Raw genomic sequence first — 17268 nt, forward strand, 5'->3', positions numbered from 1 at the left:
GGAAATAGAAAACTACTAACCTGAAAAATTACAGACAGCTGTAACGTTGCATAAAATGGTTTCTCCTGCTATAGTTTTTTGGGGGACAAAAAAATCTAGTGAGGAAAAAAGTTGAATTTAAACCCAATACTGATAAACGTACATATTTACAATAATTTCAGTAATTTAAATGTAACGGTCTTTACCTTTTAGAAATACCTCACATACTGTTTAGTCTTCACTTCTTTAGGATACTTACTATGACAAATTCCAAAACTTAGCTTTCATAGTAAAACATGCTGGCTTTGATTAATTAATTTTGAATCATTTTCTGTAAGAGTTTCCACAGAGGACCAACATGCAAATGATTGGTTGTGGGTTTGTTTTAGTTTAGCTTGGTTTGGTTTTTAATTCAAATAAAACAGAAATCAATGTATCATAAATAAACTCTTCAAATATCACCATATTCAATCATTAGGTAGTGTGTTATCTGCTTCTGAGGGTCCTACTATGGCTACTTATGGTAGAATGAAACTATAACTGTTCTACCTGATAGAATTCAAACTATGATAACAGCAAGCATGCATATTCTTACTAGCAGAACATGTTATTAGTTAGTTGCAGCAAGCTTTTGGCTGCTTCCATATTTTTAATACTACCTAAACTGCAAAGAAATAACATGGATCCCGTATTAAGGGTACTGAAAACAGATAGTTTGTTGTATAAACTCAAAACATAGGACCAGAAAAATATTTGCATCCAAGACAAAACTCCTACACTTGTTCATAAAAACAACATGGCAGCACAACTTTCCTTATTTAAGCAGATAGACTGGCCTCCATTGACAGAAAAACAGATGCTATTTTCTCTGCTGTTACCATTAGCTATATGAAATGAAATGGATTTTTTAAACATTTTTTACTCTTTATGTGCTACAAGTATTTGCCTGTTATATCTTGATGCTTCATCAATTTTATCACCATCAATAAACTACCATCAGAGCATACAGACTGTAAGCTGATGGCAATACTCATATTAGTAGAAAACATTATTTTCAGACTAATAAATTTGCCTTCCCTTTGGTGTTGGCAGTTGTCAGTGAAATAGTTATGAAACCTGTATCATCTTTTTTTTTTTTTTAAACAATCCTTAAAGAAATGTTAATAACTGAATTTGTCAAAATTGTCAACTACATAAAGAATAACACAAAAACTGAACACAAAATCCAGGAGTGACACAAAAGTAAAAACTAACAGCAGTCTTTTCTCTTTTCAGAGCACCCACTGGTATGACACCTAGTCCATTTGCACTAATTCAGTGCAAATACATTCTAATTGGTCTATCAGGCTACTAACTGGATAATAAAAAACTAATTCAGCCTACTCCTATAGACTGGACCTGCCCTGAGAATATCATGACTGGATCTATTCTGCTTCAATCTACTAAAAGGCATGAGGATTATTTTTTTTTAAGCAAACATGGTCCCTGAGGTTGTGTTTCTTACATCTCTGTGGTAACCTGCTGCTCTGACTTACAAAATGACCAAGCTCTTCTGTATGTGGCCATCTAGGCAAGCACTGCAAAATTAAACTTTCTACCAGACTGGAGATCAATATGACATAAGGCAGACTGCTCATATGAAACACGATTGTAACAAGGAAGAAGATCCTATTAAAAATATTTGGGAGCACACTTCCTAAACTTACACACACTTGAAGTTTGACAAGCACAGAAGAAGACAAGTGGGGATATATGAATCCTACCTGGTGTCACAGTGGAGTAATAATCAGTGATGTTAAGAGCCTCTGTTAAAAAAAAAAAAGTTTCAAAATTAAGTTTTCACATTTTAACTTAAAAATATGATATGAAATACATGTCACAAAAATAAGTCCTACTTTCCACTTTACACTCTCTCTTTCCAGGAGAAGTGGGAAATAAAAAGCACCGCTCAGAGTGAGATCCATCTAATCCAATGTCTATACCCCCATATGAGCCAGTTACTCTAGGCTCCCTTTATTCAGTGGAGAAAGTGATGCTTTTAAGGTTGTGATTCACATTTAACCTATTCTACATGGGTATTTCAGCATAAGATGAATCAGGTTCTACAAACGTGTCTTTCTGTCCATCAGCTATGAACAGCAGGATGTCTAGCTCATTTACAGACATGTAAGAATCTGTACTGACATGGGATGAGCACATTCCTTGTTTTCAAATACAAGCATCAGGAAAAAAAAAGGGGCAGCCAGTTCTGACTGAGTCTTTAATGATTGTATTTGGCAACTCATCGCAAGAACATATATAGAACCATAGAATCAGAGAAGCATGAACATGTATCATGTCCCTTTAAGGAAAGGGGTGTACATTTCACTTAAGACTTTAAATAGCATCAGAAAGTATAGAAAACATTATATATATAGATATAGCAAAAAACTACATACTTGCTAAACAGAAATATACCCAGTTTGGGCTTTGGTAATGTCCTGGGTTCAGCAGTAGCAGTCATTTTTCTCCTTCTTAGTGGCTGGTGCAGTGCTGTGTTTCTGACTTTTAGCCTGGGAACAGCGCTGATAACACCAATGTTTTTAGTTGTTGTCCAGTAATGTTTACTCTGACCAAGGCCTTTCTGAGTCTCATGCTCTGCCAGGGAGGAGGGGAAGCCGGGAGGAAGCAGAGACAGAAACCTGACCCAAACTAACCAAAGAGGTATTCCATACCACAGCATGTCATGCCCGGTACAGGAACTGGGGGCAGTTACCTGGAAGGGCTAGATCACTGCTCGGGTCAGGCTGGGTATCGGTCAGCGGGTGGTGAGCGGTTGTATTCTCTTCTCTTGTTATTTCCCGTATCATTATTATTATTGGTGGTAGCAATAGTGGTTTGTGTTATACCTTAATTACTGGACTGTTCTTATCTCAACCCGTGGGAGTTACATTCTTTCAATTCTCCTCCCCATCCCTCGGGGGGGGGGGGGGGGGTAAGCAAGCGGCTGCATGGTTCTGGGTTGCTGGCTGGGCTTACACCAAGACAGTTCTTTTTGGTTCCGAACGTGGGGCACGAAGGGTTGAGATAATGACAGATCTGACCAGAGTGTGTCTAATCGTATTTGTGATAAGCATTCATTGTTTCGGATTAAAAGTCACTCGTCACAATGCTGATTTATTGGCTCTCAAAGTTGTTGCTCTTGATCTCGGAGTTTCAGCATGTCATACCTTACTTACAGCTGGTATTTGCTATTTTAGTGTTTATCAGATGGGGGCCTGGGCTAGGGTTATTGTTTTGCTGTACTTCATGACAGTGACTTGTAATGCAAGAGACTCATTGATCATGAATCTGGGCTGGTATGTGTTCCCAGTGTGGTCATCACCTCTATACTTTGGGAGGTATATAATAGAAGTGTTTAGCAATTACACATCTTTTTTTCCCTCCTCGGGTGGTCAACCTGTGAAGGAGACATTCCCTCACACCCTCTGCTCCCCCACCAGACTATTTACAGTGGGAGTAGATTCTGGAAGATTTAAAGATCCTGAATATCCTTTCAATGCCCTTGAAAGCACCATGCTCCTCTTGATGGGAACCAGCTTGTTACTGCATATGCTCTCTTGTTTTGTCTACGGCGTGACCTCCCTGAGAATGCCTGATCTTGTCCAATAGTGGAAGCTAAGCAGGGTACGGCTCAAGTCTCGTCTAGGATAAGACGACGATACAGGAGGACCAAGAGGTTTTCCCCGAGGATGAACAGCCATGAGTGGCAGGGTGTCTGGGACAGTATGGGCAAGTATCTAGTCCAGTGGGTCCCTCCAGTGCTTTGGAGATGAAAGGCAGCTGTGTGGAGTCCCCGACGACAAGTTGTAGAAACTGCTGAAGGAGAGGGTGAATCGAGTCAGTTTGCTGAGGTGAAAGCCATCCAGCTGGCCCTGGACATTGCTGAACGAGAAAAGTGGCCAGTACTTTATCTCTATACTGACTCATGGATAGTGGCAAATGCCCTGTGTGGGTGGTTGCAGCAATGGAAGCAGAGCAACTGGCAACACAGAGGTAAACCCATCTGGGCTGCTGCACTGTGGAAAGATATCGCTGCCCGGGTGCAGCACCTGGTGGTGAAGGTATGCCATGTAGATGCCCATGTACCCTAGAGTCGGGCCACTGAGGAACACCAGAACAACTAACAAGTGGATAAAGCTGCTAAGATTGAAGTGGCTCAGATGGACTTAGATTGGCAATATAAGGGTGAATTATTTTTGGCCCAGCTGGCCCATGACACTCCAGGCCAGCAGGGCAGGGATGCAACACAGAGATGGGCCCGTGATCGAGGGGTGGACTTAACAATGGATACTATTGCCTAGGTTATTCACGAGTGTGAAACGTGCTGCAATTAAGCAAGCCAAATGGTTAAAGCCTCTTTGGTATGGAGGACAATGGCTGAAGTACAAGCATGGGGAGGCCTGGCAGATTGACTATAACACACTCCCACCAACCCACCAAGGCAAGCACCACGTGCTTACCATGGTGGAATCAACCACCGGATGGCTGGAAACATACTCTGTGCCCCATGCCACTGCCCGGAACACTATCCTGGGCCTTGAGAAACAGATTTTGTGGCGACACGGCACCCCAGAGAGAATTGAGTCAGACAGTGGGACTCATTTCCAGAACAGCTTTATAGATACTTGGGCCAAAGAGCATGGCATTGAGTGGGTATATCACATCCCCTACCATGCACCAGCCTCTGGGAAAATCAAACAATACAATGGGCTGTTAAAAACTACACTGAGAGCAATGAGTGGTGGGACTTTCAAACATTGGGATACACGTTTACCAAAAGCCATCTGGTTGGTCAATACCAGAGGATCTGCCAACAGGGCTGGCCCAGCCCAGTAAGAACTTCTACATACTGTAGAAGGGGACAAAGTTCCTGTGCTGCACATAAAGAATTTGCTGGGGAAGACAGTCTGGGTTATTCCTGCTTCAGGTAAAGGCAAACCCACTCATGGGATTGATTTTGCTCAGGGACCCGGACATACTTGGTGGGTAATGAGGGAAGATGGGGAAGTCTGATGTGTACCTCAAGGGTATTTGATTTCAGGGGAAAACAGCCAATGAACTCAAGTGTATGCTGTTGCCTGCTATGTAGCACTTTTATAGCCCACCAACTAAGATGTCTTCAGGTCATCAGCGACTGGCCCTGACTTCCCTTCAACCATCATCCCAACAAAGAATGAACTTTGATGAAACCAGACAAGCTCTCCAGTGTCATCAGCAGACAAGGATCCAACACTGCACGCAGCCTCTCCTGCTCTGAAAGACTGTTACAAGAGATGGAGCCCAACACCACAGACAGGATGAACTCAGCAGCTTTATAGGGATTGGTCCATGCACTTAAGGAGTGATCTCTCTCTTTCTTTGCATGTGTGTGGATGTGTATATATATATATATATATATATATATATATATGAGACAAGAGTGATGGTATATTGAAAAATGTGGGATCTGAGCATGACGTGAATGGTATGGAATAAGGGGTGGATACTGTCCTGGGTTCAGCAGTAGCAGTCATTTTTCTCCTTAGTAGCTGGTGCAGTGCTGTGGTTTTGACTTTCAGCTGGGCTGTGTGGTTCTGGGTTGCCAGGTGGGCTTAAACCATGACAGGTAAGCAATGTATTATTTTGAATACAAATGAAAGCTCAGTGTCAGTTAAATGCTATTCAAAACCCTACCCATGCAGACTTAAAATACAGATTGCAGATAAATAACATTTTAAGATCATGTAAGAAAATAATTTGGACTAAACAAATCACAGTTATTAAAAGCATTCAGGTTTCATTAATGCAACAAACATCTCCCTTCAGATCTTAACACTCTTCATGCTATTTCTTACCTGCAGTTTGTGTAGTCTTCTCTGAAGCCATATCTGAAGAAGAAAAATAACAGTAAAAACAATTTAAAAAAAAGAAAAAATAGAACAGAAATCTATAAAATCTAAAGAAAAAAAAATCTAAATCTAACTAAATCTAAATAACAGAGACATTAATAAAATCTTGCCTGAAGGGTTAATAGGATACATGATGTAAGTAAAAATAGAGGATTCTGGGGGGAAAAAAAAAAAACATAAAATTGTATTAATATAATATTTTATTTCTATGATCTTTGGAGGAAAAAGATGCAAAACTTTGAATATAATACTTATCTAAAATCCGTTTTAAAACCAATTGCATTGTTTGTTAAAAATGCTCCAAGTATTTCAATACAAGTATTTGAAATGATGCTCACATTATTTAAAAAATCTGAGTAACCGAATACAAACAGCTTGTAATGGAGTTCCTTCAGAGAAGTTCCTTTTACTGATTTCATTCTTTTAGAAGATGCAGATGAATTTGGTACACCCAATAGTGATAAGTGCTTAGCCCCAGGGAACTTTTCCTGCACAAAGTCATGAGCAGAGATGACACACTGGGTCTGGCAAACTGTGTCTTAAAAAAGCTGTTTTTTACAGTAACCATATATAAATAAAATAGAGTAAGAATGCAAAATTTTTTAGCTACATCTAAAGAAAAAAACAGATCATTACATCAAGACAGTGGAAGAAAATTTAAATATTGCTGAGGAAGGATGTGCTTGGTAAGCATATTTTAGGTGTCAGGGCAGGAATACAAGGTGGTTAGAGGACCACTTTATATCACTCCAATATGACAACTTAGTGACTTTTTTAAAATGGGCCAGAGCAGCTTCATAGCAGAAGAACACTATATTTTCCAAACTTCTTCACTAAAAGCATTAGTAGGAGCAGTATCTTAAGTATAATAAACAAAAGTTGGTGACTCTGCATAAAGATAGCTGCATATCAATACAAAAAAGTAATCGACTTCATTACATGGAAAGGGAGCTTTTCTTTCTGATAATATATATAACAATTATATATATTACCATAATAAGTAAATATATAATACCATATAAGCCATATAAACCCATATAAACCATAATAAATAAATATATAATAAATAAACCAAATAAGCATATTTGGTTCTTAAGTAACAATACTGAAGACAAATTATTTTCTAAGCCAACTAACATGAAGCCAAAATATGAGGAATCTGAGTGAAAACTAAATGCTGATTTCATTTGTTTTATTTGGCTTGGTATAAACTACAACAAATATTGAATTGGCTGCAGTTCTTAAAGACGAACCATTTCCAGAGAAAGACTGTATTTGTAAAAAACTAAAAGCATGTGTATTTGTGTCTGAATTATTTCTTTTCTCCAGAGCACAATATGTCAGTATACATTAAGCAAAAAAGTTTTCACACAGCTATTTCTGTGTGTCTAAATTTTTCATTTAAAAAAAAATGCTTTCATAGAAGATGTTCATCACCTCTGGTCCCAGAAGTTATTAGTCTCGTGTGTGTATGTGTGTGCACGCGCATGCAGTATACCACACCACATGAAATGACATAGGTACATCTGCTAGACTGGGAGGAGATGCAAGTGAGCTCTCTCACTACAGTGCTTCTCCTCTGCCGTCTCTGCAAACTGTTCACTCTTCAGGTTACTGGACAAAGGCCTCCTGATCAAACAACTTGCCCCTCCTTTGTCCCCAAGCATCACTGTCACAAACCACGAGTGATCCTATAAGGTAAGCTATTTTACTGCAAAGTAGAATTAAGAAATTAATTTACTCTTCAAAAATAAACAATAAAAACCGTAAGTGTTGGAACTTATTTGCATCACAACTTTCCTGCATTACCTCAGATAAAAACAGATTTATCTATCAGGAAGTAACAAATATTGCAGTAAAGTCCTGATTTTCTTACCAGGAATGGTTGTTACAGCCGATTCTCCCGAATCATCACCTTTTTTACAGACACGAAAAAAAAAAAAAAGAGAGAGGGAGAGAAAAAAAAAAAACGTAATGAAGTTTCTAACACATACATAACCGTCCTCAGCAGCCCTTCCTTATGTATCAAAGTTTGCTGCATTCACCAGCAGAGGGCAACACCTGTTAACACTTCCAGCTTGCCAAAAAAGGCAGATACAACAATCTCTGATGAAAAAAAAAATTACCATTTTTATGAATTCAAATAGAATTCACCTGAAGATGATTTCTTTTCAACAAATATTGGACCATTTGCATTGTATAATGTTAAGAAAACAAAAATAATTGACCCAAGATATGTACCACACTAGCCTGAAAGCCACAGACCTACTCTGACTGTCTTGCTAATTCTGGGAATGGGAATCAAGCATACATAACAAGATGGCTATAGCTGGGTACAAAAAACTCTTCTCAGACTTTGTATAATAATATGGAGACTTGGCAAATTTATCCCATACACATCTGTTCTTCTTTCTATCCTTCAAAGAACAGCAATCCAAAAAGCTAACTCAAGTTTGAACCTCTGATTGTGATAGCAGCCAGCTAACTTTATATAGTAAATACCACTCACTAAATCTTTAATGTTGTTAAAGTCAGTATTTTGATTACAAAAAAAAAAAAGGAAATTTGGTATCTGGTTGCCACACCAAATTCAAAATTAGCCCTTTCATTCACAGAATGGTATTTGACAGTGCCATTGACAAGGCGAATCACAGTTTCCATAGATACATAACCTAAAGAACAGCTGGCTGCAAATATTAAATACTATTTACAAAAACATACTTAAGGTATTTCAGCTCAGCATCTTCTCTCAAAACTCAAGTCATCCTATAATGTTATTTACAATATACTAATTATACTATAAAGCCTTTCCTGTTGTAGAAGAGATAAGTCAGAGATACCAAAAGTCCCTGCAGAAACCCAGAATTTTTTTGTTAAATATAGTTAACAAGGAGTTTCTGAAATGCTAATCACTCCCATGATTCGTTGTTCAGACTATTTTGCTTGCTGTAATGAAAACTAGTATTAGCTTCTTTCCAAAGGGTAAATAGAAATCTAATTTCTGCAGTGAAAGGAGAATCAGCCATCTTAGTGATCTCATTTTCATTTTCTCTGGAAAATTAATGATGCTATTTGCATGATGAAATATACGAATAAGCCCCAAAGATGATATGGATAATTAATTTACCAATATTTGCATATACTTAACTATCTCCATGAATTAAAAAGTAACAGCAGCAGCAACCTTTCTACTCACTTTCTAAAATATAAGGACAATGGGGAGAAAAATTACACAGAACCCACTCATACCTGTTATATCTCTTCTGCCAGGCAGCGTAGCAGCAGTGTCAACTACAAAGGAAGAAGATTTTTTAGGAGCAGAAGTTTTTATATGAATTTTTACAAATGCATATATACAAATACTTTTTTAAACACAACCATTTTACATGTGCTACTCACTTCAATTCAAGCTGGTGTGCAAAAACTGTTCTGCATCCATTGAAAAATGTATGTCAAGTCTTTTTGAAAGCTGGAATTTGAACTCTTACGAGTTCAATTTTTTACTCAGTATATCACTTTAATGCTCGTGGAAGACACAGATTAGCCTGTGAGCCTTCCCACTGCCCTTCCATTGCTAATGTCTTCAGAAACCCTTTCAGCACATTTGCTTGAGTAAAGATGAACTAGACTAAATAGCAGCACCCAAAAAAGTAACAGGCATGCACAACTGTGCTTTCATACAACTATTTTTGCAAAAATGTGAAAATGCTGCTGAATTATTCAGAAAGTGAAATTTTATTAATTCAAAGAGAAACAGAGAAACTAAACAAACAAACAAAAAAGCATGGGGCAGGAGAGTCAGGTAGGACATGGATGCTTTATTCCACACATACTTACGAATTACATGACATGCACTTTGAGAATACATCTACATCATGATGCCCGTATACATCCTGTAAACACTCACACGCCCAAGAACTGCACAATCAAAGAACATCTAAACAATGAGCAGACAGATCAGGGTGTAGGAGACCTGCATGGATGAACAAGGAACTCCTCTCCAAACTCAAACACAAGCAAGAAATATACAGGAGGTGGAAGCAGGGACAAGCCACTTGGGATGAATACAGGGATGTTGTGAGAATTTGAGCAAATTTGATGAGGAGAGCCAAAGTCCATTTGGAATTATACCTGACTGTCAAAGACAACAAGAAGGGCTTCTTCAAATACATCAGCAATAAAAAGGAGAACTAGGGAAAAAGTAGGCCCAATATGGAATGCAGCAGAGGCCCTGGCAACAGAGAATAGTGAAGGTAGAGGTACTAAATGTCTTCTTTGCTTCAGTCTTCCATGCCAAGGCCAGCCCTCAGGAATCCCTGACCCAGGAGACCACGGAGAAGATATAGAGAAAGGAAGTCTTTCCTGAGAGTTGGGTTACAGATCATTTATACGAATTTGACATCCACGAGTCTATGGGCCCTGACAGGATGCACTCACGAGTCCTGAGGAAGCTGGTGGATGTCATTGCTAGGCCACTCTTTGAAAGGTCACAGCAATCAGAAGAGGTGCATGTGGACAAAAGCAAATGTCACCACAGTATTCAAAAAGGGCAAGAAAGAGGACTCTGGGAACTACAGGCCAACCAGCCTCACTTCAATCCCTGGAAAGGTGTGGAACAGCTCGTCATGAAGGCCATCTCTAAGCATGTGGAAGACAAGAAGGTGATCAGGAGTAGTCAGCATAGACTCACCAAAAGAAAATCATGCTTGACCAATCGGATTGCCTTCTACCATGATTCAACTGGCTGGATAGATGAGGGGAGAACAGTGGATGTTGCCTACCTGGACTTCAGCAAGGCTTTTGACACTGTCTCCCATAACATCCTTATAGCCAAGCTCAGGAAGTGTGGACTGGATGAGTGGATTGTGGGGTGGATTGAGAACTAGCTGAATGGCAGGACTCAGAGGGCTGTGACCAGTGACACAGAGTCTAACTGGAGACCTGTAACTAGTGGTATCCCCCATGGGCCAGTACTGGGTCCAGTATTGTTTAATTTATTTATCAATGACTTGGATGAAGGGATGCAGTGCCTCCTCAGCAAGTTTCCTGACAATGCAAACTGGGAGAAGTGGCTGATACTCCAGTATAGGACAGGGATCTGGGGGTTCTGATGGACAGCAAGCTGTCCGTGAGTCAGCAGCAAAGTGCCCTTGCCGTCAAGAAGGCCAGTGGTATCCTGCGCTGCCTTAGGAAGAGCATTGCCAGCAGGTTGAGGGAGGCAGTCCTCCCTCTCTACTCAGCCATGGTGAGGCCCCACCTGAAATGCTGTGTCCAGTCCTGTGCTCCTCAGTTCAAGAGAGACATGGAGCTCCTACAGCGAAGGGCTACTAAATTATTCAGGGTCTGGAGCATCTCTCATAATGACATGCATAATCAGAGGCACACTTTTCTGGATGCAAATCTAATCATGACTTCTTTCACAGCACAATATTAACATGCATACAGTTGCTAGAAATTACTAGTGAGAATGAGACTTCTTCCTGATCAAGGTGCAGCATTAAGTTCACTAAGTCTTTTATCAGAATCACTTCTGCATACAGAAAGCGGGAAAGAGGAGATGCTGTCGTACATTATTTAATTTCACTTACATTTGTCAACCCTCCTCCTTTGTTGTGTTTAAGAACTAGAAAAGAAAGTGAATAGGGCTTTATTTTTTATTTCTCTTACATTGTTTACTATTGCTAAGAGGAAGAAGATCCTTACCTATATGAAACCTTGTTTTATTTGCTTCATGTATTTTTATTTGCAACACTGTCAGCTCAGGATCATCAAATCAACAAATCAAATATCCTATTGTAAAACACAGTATTATATGTATTAGTTACACTTTCCTATATTTTTTCTAATAGGGAACATTACAGAAATGAATAGGCAAGTAACATTTTTCAGTATTATTCTTTCCTTTTGTTGATTCAAGGGAGACAGAATAGGTCACCACAAGAATATTTGTTTCTGAAGGAAAAGGCAACTCGATTAAATAAGCACCAGTATCTCTTACTAACATGCATCATTAAAAACAAAAGCAACATGCCCCTTACTGTCTTCATATCACTTTGTACTATTCTGACACAAATAGCTTGGTAAACCTCGACTTGAGAATTCTGTCTGTATAGCCAAACTGTTCCACTGGTATAAAGCCTGTTTAGCAACTCTTGCTATTGCTTCATACCACAGCTGCAAAAAGCTTACCTGGGAACAAGTATTTGCATTGTGACAACTTTAATTTCCCATTTGACTTTGTATGACAGTGGGAACTACTGTAACTTTAACAGTTCCAGTCTGGTAGGAGACTAAACCCTTGAATAACAGTACTTAAGCCTAAATCCACAACGTGACATAGCTCTGATACCACTGTCTGCCTCTATCTACAAAACAGCCTTGTGCTTACAGTATTCCTTAGAATGACTGATCTTGATCAACAGTCTACTGGCTTTTTTAGGATGGGATGGTCTCCACATGCCCTGCTGAAGCTGTTCTATCAAGCAAAGCAGAATTCAAAACTCAATTCACCCAAAGGGAAAGAAAAAGAGGATTTGTAACACGCTGGTCAAGATGTGATGGATGGTTCTGGTCCCTGTACCAAAGACATCATCACTTTTTGTGCCTTTTTGTTTAGTAACTCAGAGGGTACAGAAAAAGCCCTTGAAGTATGAACAATGTACAATGTTCTATCTCCAACTGGAAGAATTAAAAATATCATTTTCTTCTCCATAGTGACAATCTAACTTATGATCAGTACACACTTTCTTAAAACTTTTGGAAAGGCAGTACCCTTTCTGATTCACCTGTATTCAGGCAACCCACTCTGCCAGCAGCAGTTCAGTTTTCCTGGGGTGGAGGAGTGACAAACATTTAGAACCTGGCTGCAGATAACATCATGAAAGAACTAAGTTACTGGCAGCTGCTTCTGGCTCCCCTATCTCAGTGCTGTTTTACCGTTTAAGCACCTCATGATCACCTTTAAACTTTTGCAGAAAGCATTGTTTGAGCAAGCCTGTGCTCAAACTAAAGTCCTTTCTTTGGAGAAAGAGAAAAAGAGTCTGAACTGTAGCGAACTAGAGTCCATATGGACACCCACCCTTCCCAGTCTGTGTGGTGTGGAGGGGCAGAAGATGGTACAGCAAGAAGGGTCATGCATGCTGATCTCTGTCTCTCAGGAAACTTGGTGAGAGAATGTAAGGAGCAGTTACTTCATAGTCAAGTCCAGACACAAAATTTCAAGCAGGTCAGCTCTCACAAATAGATCATCAGCAAAATCTGAACAGAAGAATCCCGAGGGACACCTTGATCTCCCTATATTGCAGTACTTGGCTGACACCACAGAATAGCATTAGATGACTACAGCTGTGTATTGCTGATAAGATCAGTTTTGATTTACAAATACAAACAAAAATACCAGGAAATTATTAAAAAACATAGATTTTTCTAAATAAGATGTGATAGCAAACACAGCATATGAAAAATTCAACTGATTCAGGCAGGAGAATTGATTTGCAGTAAAAATTCCCTCAAAAAATTACAAAGTGGAAGTTTTTATTCAAAATAGATACCTATCACTTTGTGGCTTTAAAATGAAAAAAAAACAAAATAAAACAACAAAATAATAAAAAAAAAAATTAAAAAAACCCAAAAGCAAAAACAAAACAACAAAAAAAAAACCAAAAAAAAACACAAACGCAAAACAAACCAACCCCAACAATTTTAGATCAAGAAGTCAAGTCCACACTGCATTTTTAAGTCAATACAAATTCTTTTCTAAATGTTCTCACAGGCAACAGTTATCAGTATGTATTACATCAGTTACCAGCACTGTGCAGCAACTGTCATCCATTTGTACTCAGTGTTACTAGGATACAACCATATGACAATACCTGGCATTAATGCATTTCATAGGACTTGCTCATAGACAAACCTGAGTAGCCCAAACAGCAATATTTCCAAATGATACTATTCTAAAATTGATCTATTTACAGAAATAGACACTGAAAATAAAACATTCAATTCTCATATTAAAATTAAATCCATATTTTCTATTAAGAGATTGGGTCCCTTTAATATTTGATAAACATTTCAGCTGGATAAACATTCTGCCAAAATGAACCATCCTGTTATATAAGGCATTAGTAACAGTAACATCTCCCCAGTTGTTCCACTGTAGACATTACGCCATATTGACTTTTTCCATAAGTTAGGTTGAGGCACATTGTAGAAGTTTATAGGATAAAACTATGTGCAGTCTGTAGGTAGTTAGGGCCTGGCGGCCGGAAGATATCGCGCTGTACAGAAAGATAGAGCCCCCAAGATAGAGCCCCCTGTTTAATAGCCAATAGTATGTAGCTTGTGATGTAAGCAGACGGAAGTGACGCTGTAAACCCAGAGTATATAACGCTGTGTTGCGAAGTAATAAACGCCATTTGCCGTCCACCACACTGGTGTCTGTGAGCTGATGGCCCGAGCGGCCTGGGGTTGGTCGCCGTGCCGTTCCTGAACCAGGTCACCACGCCTTGCGAAGGCAACAGCAGTCTTAATTTTATTGTTTGGTGCCTCTCATGACACTTCACGTCTGCTCTGACTCTTAGCAGTGGCACCATGGAAGAAAGGATGAATTATCACTGGCTATTGGACAGAAGCAAATGGAAGAAAATGATGAAAGTGCTTGTTCACATCAGGCTCTGTCACTTTGGCCAGTTCATTTTAGTATCCTTAAGAGAAAATTTAGGTGCAATATTTTTAACTCAGCTTTGATTTCCTAAAACCAGGTTTTTAGGAAACAAGGTTATAAATACAGTTTTTATCTGTTTGTATAAAGCTGTATATTAGATACTAAGGCGAATAAAATCACCTCTTCTCTGGCAGGCTTATTTCCAAAAAGCTACTTCCTTTGATATCACGTAAGAGGGAGGCAATGAGAGCAAAGAAAAGGAAGGTCAAACATGCATTCTGTTAATAGGTAAAAAGTAGATTGGTACATGACTCATCAAATAGGCACTCCAGAGTCAGGTATTTTTTCCCTGTCACATTTACTTCCTTTAAGAGCTTCTAGAGGTTTCCGTAGTATTGTGTCCTTACCGTTTTAGAAAAGAAAATGGTATTGGGGAAAAATTCTATTTCGTCACCTCCAGCTTTCATGATCTGCTCAGTAAACGTAACAATATGGCCCAAAGTTTCATATCCAACAGACTGGGATGCAGACTGGATGAGTGGCAGCTGCATTTCCACCTTCTATCTGAGGAGGTGAAGCCCTGGGACTCCACCCTTTCTTTTGAGAAAGCTGATCCAGTCATCAGAAGTGCACATAGCTCTGGAAACCTTTAAGAGGGATTACATGGGCCTAAATCATACGTCCTGTTGCCCACACCTGCAAACTAGAATGACAGCCCAAACTGAAGTTTTCTCTTCCTTGAGCATGCAAAGGTGAAATAGTCACACAGGGCACCAGTCACTTCACATTTCTCCCATCAGCATCACTGCTTTGCTTTCACAAGCCCAGAAATCCCCTCCAGCAACACCAATATCAGGCTCAGCAATATTGGAAGTGAAAAGAATACAAGGAATAGAGGGGGCAACACCTTAATCTTGAAGGTTGGACAGGACAGTTTAGAAAAATCTAAAATGCCACAGCATTAATACTGAAATGTATTTCTTTAAAAAAAAGTAAAAAAAAAAAAAAAAGTGCAACCAAAAGCAACAGGCACCAGACTCCTGCTGAAAGTTAGGACATCTGTACCGCAAAATGAGATGACAGTGCTTTATGGTCAGTGATACTATTTACAGTTAGGCCATCAATAATCTGGTTTATTTACTCCTTGAAATTTGTAAAAGATACCCCATCATCTCTGTGCTCCTTTGCATAAATACACAGTGTAACAGTTTGGATATTTACATTTGGATTAGGAATGTTACTGTTTAATATGTAACTGAAATGATTAATGTTTAAACAGAACATTTCTTCCAGTTGTCAAGTTATTAGTAAAGGCAAGTTGCAAATATCCCAGGTAAAAATGACAACTAGTGTTCACAGATGACTAAAATAACTTTCCAAGCATTTAGCATTTTAAACTCACTTATTATCTTGTGGGTTTTATTCTCTTAAATCACCCAGAGCTTTTTTAGTGCACTTTTTTCCTTGAATTATGCAGAGACAATAGTAATATAATTAAAGTATGCTAAATAGAATAGTATAGCCAAATAGAAATCATTCATCAAGGAACAAGATAGAGAGTTTCCAAAGTCAGCATTTGGAACAGTGAACCCATCTTTCTTCACTTACACATTTTTAAAAAACGAGATCTTTAAAGTGAGATATGTTTCTCCGTATCACAGCTGTTATGCTAGCTCTCATTCTCAGAAAAAGAGGAATTACCAAAGGAATGTGAGGAACGTAAGTAGATTAGTGATGCACAATGTGTGGGGCCTCCTCCCCTCTTTAGCCCTACCTGCAGTATTTACACCTCCTCAGCATGTAATGGTGAGCAGAGGAGAACCAGAAAACTGTGTTACTTGAAAGAAGCAGAGCTGCATCACAAATTCAGACCTGTAAGTTTGCTACTATAAATTCCCTTAGTCCAAGAAATGTGATAAGCTCTCATCACAAACTAGGAAGCAGTAATTTATGTCCTTTCTTGCAAATCTTCAGACATAGAAGTTACAAAGCTACTGCAAAGGTAACACCATCTGCTTCTGGGGACAAGATACTTGGTTAAAGTTAAGCATGCTGTTAAGTGCTAAGCGAATGTGTAAACCTTACCAGAATTGGGATTCTGGTCCTTATTAGATCTCACATGGTTAAGAAAAAACTAAATACACATTTCTGGTAATCTGAAAAAGTATTATAAAAATAAATAATAAAATCAAAAGAATCTCAAGAGTCAACAGAAAGAAAGGTGGGAAAAGGAGGTAAGGAAACATAACCTAACAACGTGATGTTAAGTCAACCTAGATTTCTTAGCGGAGAGCATCTATTTAGTGGAGTGCTGCCTGTGAGACACCAATTAGCTAGTGGCTTACAATCACTAAGATTTTGGGTGATTAAGTGAAGGAGAAATCACAGTAACCTTTGACTAAATATTTTACAAGCTGTTGTTTTATGAAGGCAAAAAATGCCAACCAAGTCATCAAAAAAAAATTTTAAACTTGTCCTCCAACACAATTACAGCAGTAATAAACCACTTCCTTTTCACCTTTAGGTCCTACACAGGAGGTGTAGCTTTTCCCAAGCTTTAGCCCTTTGCCAATTATGCTCTTTGTGGGTGCAAAATCAGATCTTCTTGAAGACTTTCTACTCAAAATCCTTCTGTTTTAACAAATAGAGAAGCCTCCAAAATCAGATAATTTTTACACAGGTGTACAGAGGAACTTA

The 17268-nt window shown here is 38.8% G+C and overlaps 1 protein-coding gene across 1 annotated transcript in view; it reads right to left on the minus strand.

Moving 5' to 3' along the window:
* Positions 1–17268, minus strand: part of ADGRG2 (adhesion G protein-coupled receptor G2) — a 52612-nt gene that overhangs the window by 25565 nt on the left and 9779 nt on the right. The window contains exons 3-7 of the mRNA XM_057419546.1: positions 9159–9200; positions 7786–7824; positions 5856–5888; positions 1743–1784; positions 21–68 (exon numbers count right to left, since the gene is read on the minus strand). Of these exons, the coding sequence (XP_057275529.1) occupies positions 21–68; positions 1743–1784; positions 5856–5888; positions 7786–7824; positions 9159–9200 (204 nt within the window). The remainder of the gene's footprint in view (positions 1–20; positions 69–1742; positions 1785–5855; positions 5889–7785; positions 7825–9158; positions 9201–17268) is intronic.

The sequence above is a fragment of the Pezoporus wallicus genome, unplaced genomic scaffold, assembly GCF_028554395.1.
Source record: "Pezoporus wallicus isolate ANWC-B61680 ecotype Strahan unplaced genomic scaffold, APGP_CSIRO_Pwel_v1 contig_5767, whole genome shotgun sequence".
Taxonomy (NCBI): domain Eukaryota; kingdom Metazoa; phylum Chordata; class Aves; order Psittaciformes; family Psittacidae; genus Pezoporus; species Pezoporus wallicus.